Raw genomic sequence first — 20,565 nt, forward strand, 5'->3', positions numbered from 1 at the left:
AAACAGTGAAAAGTGTACAAATCAAGACAAATGGCTCACTTTATAGTACTAGAATAATTCATAATCTCTGCATCATTTGAAGTAGATTCAATGTTTAGTCATTATCAGGATAGATGCTTTAGAAGATACCTTTAGTATGAACTAATACAATAATGGTGATAACTGGTCTAACTTGAGGAGAGCCCTCGGTATTTTTGTTATACTTCCTACTGTAGTGCAAGTTTATAAATTAATATGAAATATGGCATTAGACTCATAGTGATGAGAGGCAATTAGTTTAAAGTCAGCAAGACCCCACAATATCAGAAAATAAAACATAAAATCATTACTTTAGGATCTCCAATAATTGCTATGGCAACAGATAATTTTCGTTTTTGTCCACCACTAAGAGCTTTAGATCTGATGTCCCTCTGCTCAGCCAGGCCTACACTGTTAATGGCATCCTCTATCTGATAGTATAGAAACATTCAATTTTAACAGATAAACATATAATACATAAACATATAAAATAAAAAACATCTTGACAATACCATCTTTGTCTTTTCAATCATTGCAATACATGTACATGCTGTACTATGACAGACAAATATAGTTGAAGTTTTATCCAAACAAAAAATTGTATACAACTCAATGAGGTATAACAATCTTAAAAGGTTAAATAACTAGCAACTCTTTTTATCCAATAATACCTATCTTGTTGATAAAATATACGATATAAAGACTGTCCATATATAAACAATATTGTTATATCTTTTTGTTGTTTGACAAAATAAGATGAAAAAATGGAAGTACTGGTACTTAATTACTTCCGAAATAAAAGGTGTGATACTGCAGTATTGAACTAAATTCTTGTTAAATCTGGTACTGACACAGTATAAGTTGACAAACACTGGTACTTAAAGTACTTTACTCATGGTACTGATGCATGTCTGACTAGCCCACTTACTTCTTTATCCCTGTCATCACCTTTTACACCTTTGATACCAGCAAACAGTTGAAGGTGTTCCAAACATGTCAGATCTTCAAACAGGATATTATGTTGTGGACATATCCCAGTCATACTGCGAATTTCTGCCATATCATTTGCATCAGATACATTCTGTAATAATAAAACATATATAATAAGTAAATAGTTGTCAAAAACTTTCATATATTATTGTATTAAGAAACAAAATTATCTTCCAAACACTTTCTCACATGAAAGGATCCAAATTCCCTTGCAGGATTCAAACCCACAGAGTTGAGGGGCAAGTTAACAAATTTAACCACTTGGCCACAGACACGCCTTTGTCTCTCATTGCTGAATCAGAAATCATGTGGAATAAGTAGTTGGTGGAGAAATTGTCAATTACAGGTAAGTTTTCCAGGAAAGCTGGTCTAAGTTTGAGCAATTGTCAAGATATGAACAAATATGTGCTAATATTGGTGTAAAGGCAAGCAAAACAAACAAACAGAATAACAGAGTTATTAAGATTTAAAAACAAGTTACCTTATGATCTATACTTTCCTTATATCAAATATAAAAACTAAATTATTTATGAAGATACAAACCAGTCCAGACACTTGAGCTAGCCCTGAAGTAGGTCCAGTCAGTCCAGTTAGTATATTTAAGGTTGTTGTCTTCCCTGCACCATTATGACCTAGTAATGCTGTTATTTGACCTTCATATATATCCAAGCTTAACTCTGAAATCATACAGCAATGAAGTATGCAATGCAGACTAAATATTTAAAGGAATTTACGCAAACATGTAGTATAAGGCTTATACATGCTTGAAGGTCTGCAACAGAAAAAAACATAAGGTATATAATTTTACATAACTTCAAACTCTGGTAAACATAATTGTGACACAAGTAATTACAGTCAAACCTGTGAATAAAGGAGAACCTTTACAGACAAGTGGTCTTTAATAGGAGTTTACTCTGTTGAATTTTACCAATGAAAGTTTGTCTACGAGTGATCTTTATTTACAGGGAGTTTTTTTATTTGGAGGTGGTGACTGGTCTTTAGTGTAAGTCTGTAGTTGGCCAATAACTTTCCTGTAGAAATCATATCAAAAATTCAACAAATCATATCCAAAGACATGGAAAAAATCAATACTTCACATCATTAAATGCCAGGGTCAAAATAAAATAATTTGAATTTACAAGAGTTATTATCACATTATCATTAATTTTGTGAAATAAATCAGAAAATATCGATCAGTTGGGATTTTTTTAAGTATAAATACATTATCTCTAAACTTGCTTTGAGATGCTAACTATTAAAATGTATTTCAAACAATCTATATTAAACTGTAGCTTTACCTCAGATACAACATCAGCTTCAAATCTTAGAATCTTTCTATATTTAACAGGTATCTACATACCATACATGAAACTTCTTACCATTTACAGCTGTCACTTTGCCATCACTTGTTGTAAATGTTTTAGTAAGTTTGTCTATACTGAAACCAGAAAATATATATCAATTTTTTTTTTTTTCTGTACCACACATATACCATCAAAGCCCACAATACCGCTGCCAATCACTGTTTCAAGCACAAGCCAGCACTTAAGAAGAATCACCAACCTAAATAGCCTCTTCACATGTACTGTCCTATCTTCCCATCAAACAAAGATCAAACCTTAGCCACTAGGCCATAGATGTCCATGTTTCATATCATGCTCATATTCTCATATGAAAGTCAACATATTAAATATTATAAATTAGAAATCTACATTATGTTAAAGGAAAAGTTTCAAATCTTGACACTTATTACAAGGAATTTTGATCCTGTATTGGCAAGTGATCCATTTATCAAATCTTTTGTCTTTAATTATCTTAAAAGACATTTAACTTTTCCCCCATCAATATTGTTCAACTCACCAAGCTAAAAATAAAAATCTAGCTTAATCTTCAGATTCATCAATGAAAATATCACTGATTGTTTAAAATATACGTTTGTATAAATCATTTTACAAAAAATACACAGCATTTTATTATATTTACCTGACAGCAACTTTGTCTTTGATGTCATCAGATACCCTCTCCACATTCCTATTGCCATCATTGCTCTCGACAACACCAGTAAAAGCTGAATTTGCAATTGAAGCCTTTGACTTTCTACACCAGTAAGATGGAGAAAATATATACCATAGTGGCTGCCTCGGTCCATATTCACCTTGAAATTATTAGAGTAAGAAATGTTATGCAATGAGGTTTTTACTAAATAAAGTTGTGTCATGTACAATATAGGATATGAATTTCAAATAATCTATGCTAGCCTGAAGAAAGTAATAAACTTCAACCCTGCAATTTTATGGGGTAAAAAGTCAGTCCCGCTTCGAGGTTTTGAACAGGCTATTGTCAGTTTAAAATCCAAATAATTGAGCCCAGCACGACAAAACCATCATAGTGCGTTTGTGACCAGCATGGATCCAGACCAGCCTGCACATCTGTAGAGAAACTGAGAGTCAACAGCATGGATCCTGATCAGTCTGCATGGGAGCACAGGCTGGTCTGGGTCCATGCTGGTCAGAAACGCATTACGCTGGTTTTGTCATGATGCAGCTCATATGAACTGGGGCATTGGCAAGTCAATCTGACAACCAATACATGTATACACAAACTTCTAAGCTCAAAAAGATATTGAAATCAAAATCAAAGCTTTAAAATGAAAAATATAATAATTCAACTAAATCATTATCAAACATGATTTAGTTTCTACATGCTCATTGATTTTTTTCTTTCATTTTTTCTCTAAAATGTTTCAGACTTTGATAATTTGATAGTATGAGGGAGATATAATGATATTATACATTGTTGAGTACAATACTGAATTATATTGGACTAGTACAGTCCTAGATTTTAAACTTATATTGGGTGAGGTGGTAGTCAAGTCCCAAATAGGTTTTACAGCTGTGATTATCCAACAGGATCAGTATGTTACTTTATCAATCAAATGCCATGGCAACTGCATGGTAACACTTTCCTGATAATGATTTTTGATATCAGGTTAGTAACCTGATATAAAAAAAAGCCCATCCATTTCAACAAACTTTTTCAATCGCTTATATTCTCAATTTTACCTATCAGCATTTGAATTCTATATTTTTTCCCATATCTATTCGAGCACAATATGGATATGATATGGAATTTTTGTACTTGAAAAATTAAAACTAGGTTAGACAGAACACAATATGGATTTGATATAGATTTTTTGTACTTTGAAAATAAAAACACAGATTAATTGATGAGATTTGATCCAATGATTATTTATATTTGAAGATCACATGGTGTAAACACTCGAAGTTGGTTACATCTTATAATTGTAAGGTGTGAAATAATAATAAATATCACAATCACAATAAACCTGTCATTTATGTCAATATTAATATTTCCTTAGTTTGAAGAAATTTACCTGAAACAATATTTCTAAGGTACATAACCAGCTAAAATAAATCACAGTGTTTTACCTGACAACACATCATCCATGTAGACAGCAAAAAAAACGACAACAAAAAACATGATGTTTTACCTGGAACAACATTATCCAGGTAGATAGCCAGTAAGAAATAAAACACAGTGTCTACCACTAACATAAGTAGTGGACCAAGTAGAGGGAACTCTCCTTCAGTGATGGTAGAAAACGTCATACCATCCGGATTTACTATATCTAGATATATTGCCTGTAAAAATATATCATATTTTGTAAATGAATGGTGTTATATAACAGTCAGGAAAAGTAACTGTATCTGAATAAACAGCCAATAGCAGTTACTTTAAAGTCAATAGTTGTTTGTATGAGCACTTGTGCATAAATGTTTGTGTTTTATTTATGTATAAATACCAGCTCTTAACATAAACTGCTAAAACAAAATCTCAAAAATTGTCTTATACAGAAGTGCTGTACATATACATGCACATATCCAATTACACAAGTATAACCTGGAGTCCGTACTCTCAGTGCCTGAAAGGGCTGACGGACCCTCTGAAAGCATAGAATACACACAAGCATAACCTTTTTAAAAAATAACTACAGACACAATTCATCATTGGGTTTTACATCACACTGACACAGTATAGGTCATATGGCGACGTTCCAGCTTTACTGGTGGAGGAAGACCTCAGGTGCCCTTCTGTGCATTATTTCAGGCAAGAATAATGACAGAGCACCCGAGTAGAACCACCGACATTCCATAATTTCATTTAACTAATTTAATAAATTAATGAATCTACACAAATATAATATTTTACTACCCTTCCATTTTCCCCCCTTTTGGATTGGATATTGATCCGCCAAAAGAAATTGATCTAACCAAGCCAGACAGGTAATATACACAACAAATATCCCCTTTGGGTAACCACATTGTAAACAATATGCGCTGTCACAATGCGTGTACAGTTTGATTTTACGCTCCGGTGACATCATTTTGCGGGGAAGTGGTACCCTAAAGGAAATCTTATTTCGACGTTTAATTTGAAACAGCACTGATTCATTTTAAAAACATCTTACTCAGCAGGGGAAGGGTAATAAAATTATTATTTTGGTTTTGGAGTGATATATGTGGATATATTACCTGCCAAGATTAAATATCACCCTTGCCGATATAAAATTTTAGCAGGTAAAAATCTGCATATATCACTCCAAAACCAAAATAACATATACTTTTTATCACATAACTAACGTAAGAACTGTTTACATTGAAAATAATCCTTTTTTGTTATTGACACACCTATACAGGGACACCAACATAAAGCTTGTCCTTTTGCTATATTTGTATAACACAAATACCTTTATATCAATACCATGCAATACGGAGTTACAAAAGTGGAACGGTATGTGAAAAATCTATCCACATTTTAAAAAGGGTCACTCACCTGATCTACAGCTAAAGCCAGTGACACAGGTGACAGTAGACAAAGCAACCATCTTGCCCACACTGGTATAGTGTACTGCACACCTGTAGAGGTATAGGTGCGGGTCAGACTTACTATCAGGTATAATAGACTGATCATCATTGATGATAAACTTGCTATAACACCAGCTACCTATCAAAATTGTAAAAATATACTTCTTAAAGAAATAATACATAACTATACATAAGTTTTAAATAATGTAAAAAAGGGACATAGTTATCATAAGCAGTATTAATTATTTGATATAATGGTAAAATGATATGGAAAACTCAAGAAAGGGTGCTACCTACATACATGTATTATAAATTTGCCCAGACATATATGTGAAAGTTTTAAATAAGTCAAAAAAGAACATACAGTAAGCACCCATTCATGAGTTTTCCATACCATTATTCAGTCATTTATTATTTTACAAATAACCCTAACTTAATTTGAACAGAAGGTTTTTAGAGCCTTGGGTTTTTGATTGACATCAGGGAGACTTTTAGCTGTTTAGGGGACAACCCACTATGTATATTTGTGTTAAGTTTCTGGCATAATACAAACACCAAGTTGTCATCACATTCTTCCATTACATGTACCTAGCAGGATAGCTACCTCATACATGTCATATGAAATAATTCAACATCATTTGAAACATTTATGGTCTAAAAGTTACAAATAGAAGTTGCAAGATAGGATTTCCCTAACATAGACCCTATAATCATGCACACTTGAACATTGTTGACTGTGAAAGTAAACAATTAAGGACTTATCAGTGATTTATTCAAGAACCTACCCTATAATCACCCCTTTACTGAACATTATTGTGCAAAAAAAGAAGATAGATCAGTGGTTTGTTCAAGAAAGTTTAGATTTTAAGAATTAATTTTCAATACATACAAACATTTGTAATGTCATTTTAATAGCTTTACAGTGGTAGAAAACTTAAACCATTGGTCAGAGGGAGTGTATCCACAAAAGTAACTTTTTGTGATGTTAAAGACCTCATACCTGAGCTTTACTGAAGAATGGTGTTCTAACCTGAGCTTTACTGAAAAATGGTGTTACATACCTGAGCTTTACTGAAGAAAGGAGTTACATACCTGAGCTTTACTGAAGAACAGTGTTACATACCTGAGCTTTACTGAAGAACGGTGTTACATACCTGAGCTTTACTGAAGAATGGTGTTACATACCTAAGCTTTACTGAAGAATGGTGTTACATGCCTGAGCTTAACTGAAGAATGGTGTTACATACCTGAGCTTTACTGAAGAATGGTGTTAGGGAAAATGATATTCCAATGATAGACAGGCCATACAGGGCAAGCATCAGGAAGAATAGGAACATATTACTGTTGGCGAAGAACTTGGAAACCGTTGCAATCACTATGACAACCAAAGTCACTACAATGATGATCACAGAATATACAAATCCCCATGATGCCCTGAAAATAAAACATTTATTTTTGTGTGCAAGTAAATGAAACACCAGATTTAATATATTATAAAGAGCCATTATCATTCACTTGATATCATATTTTGTGAAATGTTTTAGACATACATGCATAATATGTTATTATTCTTTACAATGCTACCAGAAACATTATAAAAGAACTGAATTCATCAAAAATGATCAAACAGAATCATACAAATAAAGTTTTTTAGTTATTTTTTTATTTCTGTCCAAAACCCAACAAGAGCAGTCTGAAAAAAAGAGTGCTTGACCATTCTCAGTGCTTGACAGTAAGAAAAGGGGCATAACTCTATAAATAGGTTACTCAGAGATATGGGACCTTTGTCAATCATGTAAGATAATCATACAGAACAAATGTCTGAAGTTTAAACCTATTCCCTTCAGTAGTTTTGGAGATGCAAACTCGCATGCAAAAAAAATTAACCAAAGTGTGACGCCGATTTCTGGATAAGTGTAATAACTCTCCCTATCATTTTAACAGTCAAGCTAAAAACCAATGAAAATCAATTCTTATTCAAAAGCAATTCAATCTACATAAATAAATGAGCCGGGTCATGACAAAACCAACATAATGGGTTTGTGACCAGCATGGATCCAGACTAGCCTGCGCCTCCCCGCAGTCTGATCAGGATCCATGCTGTTTGCTATCAGTTTCTCTACTTGTTATAGGGTTTGTAAGCGAACAGCATGGATCCTGATCAGACAGCGCGGATGCGCAGGCTGGTCTGGATCCATGCTGGTCGCAAACCCATTATGTTGGTTTTGTCGTGACGCGGCTTAAATAAATAATGTTATTACCAGAAAGCAGCATCTCTAAGTCCCATCATTTTCATTCCTTCTTTGATCTTCTTCTCTTTCTCCGCCACCAAATTCACCGTCAGAAAGTTAATAAATGGCGAATATGCTATGATAAAATACAGAGACGCTAATATCTGAATATAACTCGTATCAGGAATAAAGCTCGGCTTTGGCATCATTCTTACACTGACTTCAGGTGGATTAATGTCAGATTTGTTAAAGGTGATTCTTGTTAAAGCTGTATCAACGGCAAGTTGTATGGCCGAGAACCCCGTATAGATATATGTATTTACTACACAACTAGATTTATCAAGACCATTACCACCACGGCATTGGGATTGGTCCTGATATATATTGCTTGGGTTTGAGTTAGCTATATCAGTATACGGCATCCTTATAGCATAATTCAAATCATCAGTTGGCTTAGTCACATCAAAATTCAAAATTATTCCTGCTACAACATTTTTGGGAGATGCTTTATAAGCTTTTGTAGAATCTTCAGTGTTGTTATAGAATACAACATTGAACACGCTATCTCTGTAAATGTCCTTCAATATATCTGCTGCCTCTTTCATTACTCTATGAGATTGAGATGAGTCTGGCGAGACTAAAATATTTCCACTGATTGTACTGAATGTTTTTGTGTCATTAAGATGATAAGGAGGGAAGTTCTGTATCTCTGGCCACGTCTTTGGTTTCACAAAATATTTTATCATAGCTAAAATAGCTATGAAGTAAATAGGCATCAGTATCTCCTGAAATTCAGAGAAACTATACTCTACATGTATATATTATTACACAAATAAACAAGATTTTGCTGTGTTTTAGTTAATATAAATTTATCTTAGTCTGATTGTATTGGAAGCTATAAGCTTCTTGAAACGCTCTTGAACCAACCAGTACTAAACAATGAATGTAAAGTTTCTTGCTCAAAGAAACAACTGCTTGCACCTGACATGGTTTGAACCCACGCGGTCAGCAATCCTTCGATTACTAGTCTAATGCATTGACCACTTGGCCACGCCTGCTGTGGTTTTGTATACATAAATATTATCATAATTCAAAGTTTAACTGAAGTTTAGTCTGAATATTTCATCCAGAGTATGCCTACTCAAGAAAGAGGTAGCCTAGTCATTAATGTGACTGCCTTTTTACCCTGGTATTGTGGGTTCAAGCCCTGCCAGGGTCATGATCATGTTTCCTCATATGACACCAGTACTAGTAATGAAGTTCCAGGAAGTGGACTCAAGATTGAAAAATAAAATCCAAATATACACATAATTATACAAACATACATTTGTATCTACAAATAAAGACAGATATGCATTTACTGTACCTATTGTTTTTTATATGAAAGTGCATGCATTAATTCATACTCTATTCTTATAAGTAATGGTAGACATACTAGACAATATACATGTTTTGTTTTTACAATACCTGAATTGTTTGCTTCTTGTTTCGTTTTTTCAGCAGTATGTTTTTCCAGACCAGTACTTTAAACTGAGTCCAAAATGTTGCCTTTGCCATCTTTTAGTTTTTCAGAAAATTTACTCTGTTACTTTATTTCTGTAAAATTAAAAAGCAAACTTTAGTCAATTGCAAAATAATTCTTTACAGGTATAAACAGAACAAGTAAATCTAAAATGATTATAAGTCTTTTTGTGTAGAAATCTTTTTGTATAGAAATAAAGTAACTACTAAAGTATTCGCAAGATTTTTAAAAGTTTAAACCATATGCAAAAACAAATAATTTCATGAAAAATTAATTATTGTTTAATTAATAACCTAAATTTGCCTATACCTGTACCTGTTTTGCAGTAGTAATGCTGATGTTTTATCCACTAAACATTACAGTAACACTTCTTTTGTCTGCTGTGGTAAGGTCACATAACCATGCTGGAAGTATATTGAACGGTATGCCTAAAATACGAAAGTGAGATTTTTGACGAAAGTGAGCGAAAGTGAGCGAAAGTAACTTTTAAAATTTGAATTGTACCGTTTTAATAGAATTTCACAGTGAATTTTCTGTTTGTGGACGTATATTATTAGCAACTTATAATATTTCTTTTCAAAAATAATCACTAATATAGTCTATGATGATTTAAATGCCATTTATTTGCATAATTTCTATACACAAGTTCTGAGATCTTCCTTTCGCTCACTTTGAAAAATACGAAAGTGACTTGTAAATTATTAAATATGGAATCGAAATTTATACTAAAACTGCAGTTTGCAGACGTATATTATCAGAAATCTATAATTTTTATTTTAAAAAATAATCATTATGATCTTATAATCACCATTCATTTGACATAATTTCTATATACAAGTTCAGCAATCTTCCTTTCGCTCACATAGAAAATACGAAAGTGACTTCTAAAATATAGTGTTTAATTGAAATATAGTGTTGAATATCAAATTATTTATTTCTGATGTTATATGTTTACCATCTGCAATTTAAGTACATTTTTCAATTCAAACTCTATATTTGATATTTTACAAGTCACTTTCGTATGTTTCAGTTTAAGCGAAAGGAAGATCGCTGATGTGTATTTATAGAAATTATGCAAAAAAATGGGGTATAAAACTTTAAATCATCATAATGATTAATTTAGAAAATAAATAATAGTAATTTCTTATAATACACGTTTACAAACTGCAGATATAGTACATTTTCAATTTAAACTCTATATTTAATACTTTACAAGTCACTTTCGTATTTTTATATGCAAGTGAAAGGAAGAGTGCTGAACTTGTTTATAGAAATTATGCCAATAAATGGCGATTAAATCATGATTATGGTTATTTATTATAATATATTTTATTAGTTGCTAATAATATACGTATGCAAACATCAATTTTACTGTAAAATTCTATTAAAACAGTACAATTCAAATTCTAAAAGTCACTTTTGCTCACTTTCGCTCACTTTCGCTCACTTTCGTCAAAAATCTCACTTTCGTATTTTAGGCAAACCCGTATATTGAATGGTAAAATTTTACATGAGAAAATATTAAACTGAAAACAAATGTCTTTTTTTAAAGTGTTATTGTTTTTCTTTTTGTATGGACTTACATGATACATTCCAGTACTGACTTTATAAAATAATGATATCACACAAACACATGTATACTCTACAAGATTTCAATTTTCCCAAAATCCTCAACCTTGAGATGCTGGCTAGACTAGTTACTGAGCAATGCGCAATATGTATGAGCCGCGTCACGACAAAACCAACATAATGGGTTTGCGACCAGCATGGATTCAGACCAGCCTGCGCATTCGCGCAGTCTGATCAGGATCCATGCTCTTCGCTATCAGTTTCTCTACTTGTTATAGCTAGGGTTTGTAAGCGAACAGCATGGATCCTGATCAGACTGCGCAGATGCGCAGGCTGGTCTGGATCCATGCTGGTCGCAAACCCATTATGTTGGTTTTGTCATGACACGGCTCATATATTTATAAACTAGCTATATTAATTTTCTTTGTCAGAAGTAGCTGTGCTAAAAGAACTGAACTCATGATGTCACAGGTCCTTTTATTTCTTTGATTATTTAATTTCTTAAAAAAGACAACAATATCAATCAAAATTGTTAAGTCGCATTGTTCTTGTTTAAATTCTAATATCAAGATCATGGATAAAGAGGGCAAGTTTGATTGGTTTAGAAATGGCTAAGGTAAGAAGCATAGAGTTTGGAACAATTTCATTAAAAAATCTAGGAAATGCAACCTGCAAAATTAAAATCATCAAATTTTTAAAAAAATTACCTGAAAAATAAAAGCCATAACTATTGACAGCTTACATTTTTTTCGGGATATACAAATTACAATGTCAATCAGACTGTTTCTGCAGACGAAGTTCATGTCACAACTTTGACGCAAATATATGTAAAATTATGTAAAAACCAGGTCCAAATAAAAATAATATCTTGACTTACAATGTTACTACATTGTATATAAAAATATTACATTCCATAAAGATATTAAATACATGATCTGATCATGTGAATTCTGTATGCCGTAAAACTTTGTTTTGATATAAACATTCTTCTAAATTTTAATTTATATCCAGAAAATCATTATCCGAAAAGTTAAACACTTACGCCTTCTTTCCATGCAATCGCGAATTTTATCGGGTATTAAAATACAGGAATGGCATTTCTTTGTTCAAATTTCGATCAAATAGCATTTAGAACAAATAAACTTGCCTGTCATGTTAGAAAATCTGCAATTTGCATATATTGAATAGAAATGCAACCCATTTCTCCACCCTCCTGTGTAACATGTTCGAATAAAACATTGTATCGTTGTCATCGCAATTTACTTTCATATTATTGTGTCATTCGTGTATATATAATGTAAAGTACATGTAATGGCTGAAAATTTATTTTGATGACTCAATAGCTGGCTTATTTTTACAAATCTTGATTACTAACGTGAATTAATTAGAACTGATCGGCATGTAACTGCATTTTCTAAAAGTTTGATTTATCTAAACAATGGATATCCGATTAAGACTGATATATGAATCACAAATCTACAGAGTTTTGTGTTGCATTTTTACCTTAAAGCTGTGGCACAAGTCTTTAAGGATGTCCACTACAACACTTAAAACAGCATAATTATGCCTCCAGATGAGCCAAAATATTTCAAGAAGATCAAACTTGAGAAGTTTGAAGAAAAGTAAAAAAAAAATCAAGATTCAAGTAATAAAATTTACATGTACGATATATATGATTGATTGTGCAGTTTTTATAACCGTATTTCTGGGAATTCATTGTAAACATTTGTACATGAATTTTAATAATTTGCATACAGTGGGTGACTAGCGTATATGTACCACAAATAAATCAACGCGCGAACTAAAAATTCAACCTCATACATCATCTATTTCAGCACGGCTTTAATTGCACGGTTTTAATTGAATTTTTAAGCCGTGCGTAGACGTTCTGTCGCCTAACTACGGAATGCCGTTAGGGCCATCGCCTATGAATGTGTTGATCTGAAACGCGAAAGTCGATAGTACGATGGTGAAAACGCGAAATCACGAAACTACGATGGTGAAAACGCGAAATTACGATGATGAAAACGCGATAGTACGATGATGAAAACGCGACAGTACGATACTACGATGATGAAAATGCGATAAACTTTCGTGTTTTCACCATCGTACTGTCGCGTTTTCACCATCGTAGTTTCGTGATTTCGCGTTTTCACCATCGTAGTTTCGTGATTTCGCGTTTTCATCATCGTACTATCGCGTTTTCACCATCGTACTATCGCGTTTTCATCATCGTACTGTCGTGTTTTCATCATCGTACTATCGCGTTTTCACCATCGTACTGTCGTGTTTTCATCATCGTACTATCGCGTTTTCATCATCGTACTATCGCGTTTTCATCATCGTACTATCGCGTTTTCACCATCGTAGTTTCGTGATTTCGTGTTTTCACCATCGTACTATCGACTATCGCGTTTTAGATCAACACATTCATAGGCGATGGCCCTAACGGCATTCCGTACCTAACAGGTCATCTATTTAAACATGTACTTTGGTTTTAATTCACGAAATGCAATGTGTTTTTCTTTCGTGAATAATTAAAGAGATCATTACCGTATGTGTTTTTCACTCTATATATTATACTTCTCTAATATACGCTTATAATTATAAGCTACCTTCTGACAGAATTCTATTTTCATTGTGAATTGTAAATATGGTATATCTTAATCTTTAATACAAACATTATCTTAAATATTGACAATGATCTGCTTTTTTATTGTTAATACATGTACAAGATTTCCATTAAAGTGAATTGGAAGATAATTTATGTTATAACATCAATAATTGATGTGGTATTATTTAGTATCATGCATGACTATAAACAAAGAAAGAATTATATATGGATGTTTTTGGTAATTGTAAGATACATCATCCGATATGACATATCAATTAAAAGCAGATAATAGAGTTGTAGAACAAATACAAATATTCATCATATATTATGTTGATACAAAATACTTGTAGAACTTTATTAACATTTTGTTTTAAGAAGTATTTTATAAGAATATGCAAATGACACATTGTTGTTGTTTTTATCAAATTTTGAAATACTTAGGGAAAATGTGATACACATTGTAGACCAATCCACTTTAATCATTTATTGCTTGATATTATTCAATTAGAATTCAATCTAAAGCTAGAATGTATTGTAACTATTTTTGTCAATATTTTGACACAATTATATTTCATTATGATCGGCGGGGACCATTTGATCTTTAGTACAGTTTACACGGTCAATATGAAACACGGAAGTGTCTTCAAAAATCAACATACCCGAAGGCATTTAATAAAACGCCGTTACATAAGAATAAATTACACGCACGTTTCAGTCGCAAAAATGAGGAGTTATCGTGATTAAATGGATACAATAGAATGCTGATGTCAAAGGTAATGTGTTTTATATAATCTTATATGTAATGCTTACCATATTCAGACACTAGCTTCCACTTCTCGGAAACTTGAAACATTGACGAAATTCGTCATAAAAATAAACTTGACGATACATGTATATATAGGCTGAACTGTGTTTACCTTTAAAGTGCATTGGTTAATAACTGTACAAGAATACAAGTTTATTTAATTATCAGTTCATGAATGACATGACAATATGAGCTGTAATATATTATATAATAAACTATATAGAGGCATATATAACACGCATAGACATATCTCGCATTTTCATACAAGGGGGAGACATTTTGTGTTCCATATGTTTTATATTAAATAACAATAATGTAGCCAATGTATGCTTTGTTACAGAGGTCCGTCACTGACCACATTTTCCATAAGTAATTCAAATATTGAAAGAAAAACAACATTAGAAACACATTACATTCTTATGAAATATTCCTTGAAAAGATTATGTTGAAAGAGTTCTTAGTATTAAGTATAACGGTATTCATATAATGAATAATAATATTTTGTTCTTGCAAACTTTATTACCGGCTATATATATATAGAAATGCAATGTAACAACTTCCATATATATACTGTAGATTTTTGTGGTTTGTTTCCATGTATTATACTAGCTAAATACTATCAACATAATTATTTATGGTATTGCAGACCTTCCATTATAGACCAATTCACTTAAAATGTAATTGTAGCTACTATGTCTTGACAACGTTTTTTGCTGAAAGACATTGCTATGAAGTAAAACAACTGTTAGTTACCTCGAAGATACTGCAAGCCAGTACTTATGGGTATGGTGTGCTTCTTGGGTTTTCCTTGTTGTCAGATAAACAAACACATTGAATGGATATAAGATAATTTATTTACAATTTACAGCAATTTTCTATGTGCGACACTTATATCAACTGCGTACATAACATTTTATTTTCTACCAGCTCCTACGCTTGCAATCGTCGGGATATAAACCCGCCCCCTCCTCTATAAACTTTTTGTGTCGGGGCCGCACTCACTCGGTCACCTATTTCATGACTTTCACCAAATTTACAGCTAAATTTAAAACGTTGAGTGGTATATCAATAGAGCTAAACAATGCCGCTAAACAATTTATAACCGAATTTCATTGTTCATTGATTGTTCAAAAGAAGCGACATAATAACATATACATGTTCATTCTGGGACAAATCTGACTAAAGATGCTTTAGCGGTAGCATAATTTAGGGGCAGCTACTGTTTTCACATGGTTATTTAGGGGCAGCTACTCTTTTCACATAGTATGAATGTGCTATAGCAACAGAAGAATAAAACATAACACGAAAATGCTTTTACAGGTCACGTTTATGGAAAGTCATATATTCATTCACATGTGAAACCAACAACTATGTCACCTTTTCTCTAGTTTAGATTTTAGTCTTATTATATAAGTTCTTTCTATGTTTATGCCTGTTCCATGCTTCATCAGTATTTGCACACTATGATCGAGACATTAAAGCGTCACTGTTAACCATTTGTAAGGAATTAAATGCAAAAGTTATGACATGTGATACAGGAAAAAGAACACTGGATATGTGTATTTACTCTTTCTCTTGTACGAAATAAATTTGAGCCGCGTCATGACAAAACCAACATAATGGGTTTGTGACCAGCATGGATCCAGACCAGCCTGCGCATCCGCGCAGTCTGATCAGGATCCATGCTGTTCGCTTACAAACCCTATAACAAGTAGAGAAACTGATAGCGGATAGCATGGATCCTGATCAGACTGCGCGGATGCGGCTCATTTGTATACTAAGAATTATCTAGAAGAAAACATTAGTTAATCACTTGTGTTATTCATCACCCTAACCCACTTTTGGTTGACAGCGACACCTTAAATGATGATAAATTTTACTTTGAGTCATGATTAAAAATGGGAGATATTAATCAACCCTAAAATTAACCGAGTTAACTAACCAAAATGACTTTTGCAATCATTTCATATAAAATTTAACGCTCAACTTTGTTATTGAAATGGGATTATTTTTATTAGCTATTTATATGACCTCAATAGCATGCATTGATAAGCCTCTGGTCAAAAGTTTCGAGTTTTAGTTTGTACACTCCTTGTATATTTGTAATATAATAACAAAATTAATGTGGCAAAGTTTTTTTTTCTGCAGTCGATAAGGGCTCAGGAGTGTCTCAGTTTAATTATAATAGTAGAAAAATAGTAACTATATTGACACAATATCTTGACTCCGTCCCTTACAAGTAACTATTAACTTCCCCACACGTGTGACTCTTGCGGTTCATGTTTCCTATAGTCCTCTTTTTCCAAATTATCAGACACATAAAAAAGAGACAAAGTTCTATTAATTCATGTTTCATATATAAAACATCTTTGATCTGCATTTATTTTAAATTAAGTCACATTTATCTTGAGGTGTCAAATTGCAGTTTAAATATATATATTTATATTCATTTAACAGATGAAGGCCTTGCGCATTATTCTGATGACCATCGTGCTGTGTTTTTATCTAAGCTCTGGTAAGTTTATCAGTATTAAATTTATTTTCACCATACTTTTTATCTCAAAGACTTGTTTTACCTAACACCGGGTACATCTGACATACAGGATCGACATATATTTTATACGTGTATAATTATAATTTCCCTGATCGGAAATCTACATGAGTGACCCACTCAAGAATAAACATGTTAGTATTTTTATTTGGAGTCAAGGATACAGAAACAATTACATTGCTAGAGAAACAACTGATTGGTGTAAAACACCATTACACTGTTTCAGGAGTCTCCATATTAAGACTTGTAATTAATCTTAGTTAATCATTTGAGGAGTGGCGTAAACCAAGCAAGCTCTTTTCTTCCGTATATCCCGCAAGCATCAATATTGCAGATATTTTTTCTGAACTTTTATTAACTGTCATGGTCTATATATCATTATTGTGTATACGGTAAACTATTTATCGCCTAAAGTGATGTTTGGTCATGACATTAAATTTTACGATAGAGTATGGACGCCACCGCGACTGCATGTGGCTGAAGAAATAAATTCGTTACTTACATTTGATTTAAAGCCACATCATGCAGTTAACAAATATATATCTGATACTGTGCTATATATAATATGAGGTTATTATACATTATTATACATTAAGTACAATACTGAATTTCATTAGACGTCAGGGGAGCTAGCCGAGTCTGATATAGGTTTTGCAGCTCTGTACGAGTTCAATAGAATCAGTATTGTACTCGACCCTGTTTAATGATGTTTCTATTTCACCATTTTTGACATTTTGACAGAAGTTAATTACTTCAGTTACAATAAGGATTTGATAAGAATTTTGGACTTTCAAAAATGAAAACGAGGCCAAATAGGGGGCGATATGAATTTGATATAAATCATCTGGACTCTGGAAATGAAACTGAGACTATAATGGGGTGTGGTATATTTGATATGGGATTTTTGGACTCCGGAAATGAAAAGGAGGCTAAATTGTTAAGATTGGATCCAATAAAGACTTTAATTTGAACATCACGTAGTGCAAATGCTGAAAGTGCACTGTTTATATTGTACTAGATGTGAAATTTTGAATATTTCCATAAGACTCAATTTCTCGTTTCTCGGAACGGCATATTCATTTAAAATAACAGCCGCTCAAGTTAATTTAATTTTCAAAATATTATGCTTTATGATTATTATATATACAGTTGTTTTCCTAGCTGTCAATGGCCGACGGATGCGCCGCCGGCTTGACGAGTTTGGTGAGATGATATTGCTGACCGCCGACAGAAACCCGATGGACTTTAACGGATACGGAAATTGGTGTGGATTCGGTGGTAGCGGTGAAGTAGTTGATGAAATTGACCAGTAAGTTATTAAATTTGTTACTAATTGATATATCGAGTGTCAAATGCCGCACTCTTTACATAATTGTACTCTGTTTCAAATGTTTTAAATATATTCCAATGAGGACGACAGCGCTAGGAGACTACATGTACATGTATATGTCTCTGAAAAGTAGTGTCAGTAACAAGGCGAAACTGAAAAGGCGCGTTATATATGTCTTTATTAAAATAAATGATTTTTATAGCAAACCCTTTGTACAAATAAGATTTTTCTTCCAATTACATTGAAGTTGTCCTACACGAATCTCTTGAATTTTAAAAATGCTAGCGACAGTATAGAAACTGGCCAGACTGTTTATACTATAAATAGCTATTTTCTGGTGACCATGCCTTGATTTACCATTGCTAGAGCCATCTTGCGAACTTGTTTCTATTTTGTTTGTATAAAAGTTACCATCTATGCTGTTTTGTTTCAGATGCTGCAAAGTTCACGACAAATGCTATTTAAGACTGAATAATGGCGACTGTGATACGTTGTTAAAATACAAGATATATACAACACAGTATAAATGGTCATTTAAATCTGGACAAATAACTTGCAGTAAGTAACTGTAATAATATAACTTAATACATTTTGTGCATGACTTCGGTGTTGGTACCGCCTGAAAAAAAAAAAAGAACCATACCAATTTGCAAAACACGCTCGTGTGATGATTTGAGTCAAAAGTGTATATATTTATAAGATTAATGTACGAATTTCCTTTCCATCATCATCATCATCATCATCATCATCATCATCATCATCATCATCATCATCATCATCATCGTCATCATCGTCATTATCATTATCATCATCATCATCATCATCATCATCTTTATTATCATATTCATCATCATTGTCATAATTATAATAATAGTCATCATCAATATCACCATTATTCTAAATTTCAGATACAGAAGATCCGTGTGGTGTTCAGCTATGTCAGTGTGACAGGGCTGCAGCTATATGTTTCGGTGAACATAACTCCGAGTATAACCCGAACAATAAACACAATGGGTTCATCAGTAGTATAGGGAGATTCATAGGTTAACGTATCTTAATTATTTATTGTATGATGAAGTATATTACATAGACCTTTTAATGTGAAGCTATTAAGAGGACAGTTTGTGTGTAATTCAGCTCAAGTTAGTTGAGCTAAGAACATACACTTCAAGTAACAAACAACACTTTCCATGAAGGTAACTTGACAGTATGTTTTCTGTACCAAGATTTGAGCAAGTTATTGATGATGAATAATCAGCATAAAATGTCGTATAAAAAGCGCGTGATTTGTATCGTGCTTATCACGCAATTTGTGTGTATCTTGGTTGTCACACAATTTCTGAAATGATTTTGTTTTTGTATTTATAGTTATATATTACAATTAAATATTGTCAACATAATTCGTTTTAAATTTTCATTTAATATGACAAATCCAGTTCAGTTCTCTACACTACAGATTAATCCATGATGTTAGTTTTTTTCCTATTCCATCATCGAACATAATTTTTGTTTGTTGTTGTTAATTTTAACTCGCATTAATTGTCAACAAATATGTAGTTTAAGTTAGCAATATCTTTGTATGACTGAAGGAATTGAATTGAAAATAGAGGGAAACGTAATCCCTTAATAACGCCCAAAACGGCAAAATTAAAAATGTTAAGACAGGGGTTAGTTAATCTATAATAGTATTCAAAGACGTTGTTGGTACGTGCAAGCTTCTCTACGCCTACTAGCCTGGGTTCCAGTCTGTCGATTTTTCTTATGGGTCTCTTCTGTTTGGCAAATCGACAATCAAAACGACTAACGAATACGGAATAGCGCATTTGTTATGAATAAAGAAAAAAAAATGTTATAAATAAGTAAAAACTATCAATGCCTGAATCCCAGGCTATATGCCTAATAGCATGACAATTGTTAAATATCGAGGTTACAAACAACCGCGGTTGTGTTCACACGGCACAGAAATATTAAATCGTAATTAAATTGAAAATCATTCTTTTATATGTGTTATTCTCAACTCGTATTGAGTTTAAATGTTGTTCTGTTCTG

General features: G+C 32.7%; 2 protein-coding genes across 7 annotated transcripts in view; one reads left to right on the forward strand and one right to left on the reverse strand.

Annotated features, from left to right (window-relative positions):
• Positions 1 to 12,394, reverse strand: part of LOC132732374 (cholesterol transporter ABCA5-like) — a 41,037-nt gene extending 28,643 nt beyond the window's left edge. For 2 of the 5 annotated variants that reach the window (XM_060718787.1, XM_060718806.1), the window contains exons 1-11: positions 9,963 to 10,105; positions 9,593 to 9,721; positions 8,156 to 8,910; positions 7,142 to 7,328; positions 5,863 to 6,033; positions 4,520 to 4,670; positions 2,992 to 3,163; positions 2,388 to 2,446; positions 1,552 to 1,685; positions 947 to 1,099; positions 330 to 449 (exon numbers count right to left, since the gene is read on the reverse strand). In XM_060718787.1, coding sequence (XP_060574770.1) covers positions 330 to 449; positions 947 to 1,099; positions 1,552 to 1,685; positions 2,388 to 2,446; positions 2,992 to 3,163; positions 4,520 to 4,670; positions 5,863 to 6,033; positions 7,142 to 7,328; positions 8,156 to 8,910; positions 9,593 to 9,682 — 1,992 coding nt within the window. In that variant the 5' untranslated portion in view covers positions 9,683 to 9,721; positions 9,963 to 10,105. Of the gene's footprint in view, positions 1 to 329; positions 450 to 946; positions 1,100 to 1,551; positions 1,686 to 2,387; positions 2,447 to 2,991; positions 3,164 to 4,519; positions 4,671 to 5,862; positions 6,034 to 6,894; positions 7,092 to 7,141; positions 7,329 to 8,155; positions 8,911 to 9,592; positions 9,722 to 9,956; positions 10,106 to 12,363 lie in introns of those variants that run through there. The other 3 variants (XM_060718800.1, XM_060718793.1, XM_060718815.1) reach the window with 3 other exon arrangements.
• Positions 12,395 to 14,444: 2,050 nt separating this feature from the next.
• LOC132732325 (phospholipase A2 SSD387-like) lies at positions 14,445 to 19,930 on the forward strand. Of its 2 annotated transcripts, none has more exons than XM_060718729.1 (5): positions 14,445 to 14,603; positions 17,093 to 17,150; positions 18,336 to 18,495; positions 18,950 to 19,074; positions 19,425 to 19,930. In XM_060718729.1, the coding sequence occupies exons 1-5, from the start codon at positions 14,589 to 14,591 to the stop codon at positions 19,562 to 19,564; spliced, it is 498 nt and encodes a 165-aa protein (XP_060574712.1). In that variant the 5' UTR covers positions 14,445 to 14,588; the 3' UTR covers positions 19,565 to 19,930. The 2 variants fall into 2 exon arrangements, with proteins under 2 accessions (XP_060574712.1, XP_060574719.1); XM_060718736.1 differs by having other exon boundaries at positions 18,348 to 18,495; positions 19,425 to 19,929.
• The last annotated feature ends 635 nt before the right edge of the window (positions 19,931 to 20,565 follow it).

This window comes from Ruditapes philippinarum, unplaced genomic scaffold, assembly GCF_026571515.1.
Source record: "Ruditapes philippinarum isolate M1 unplaced genomic scaffold, ASM2657151v2 ctg2741_1_1_1_1, whole genome shotgun sequence".
In the NCBI taxonomy this organism is placed as follows: domain Eukaryota; kingdom Metazoa; phylum Mollusca; class Bivalvia; order Venerida; family Veneridae; genus Ruditapes; species Ruditapes philippinarum.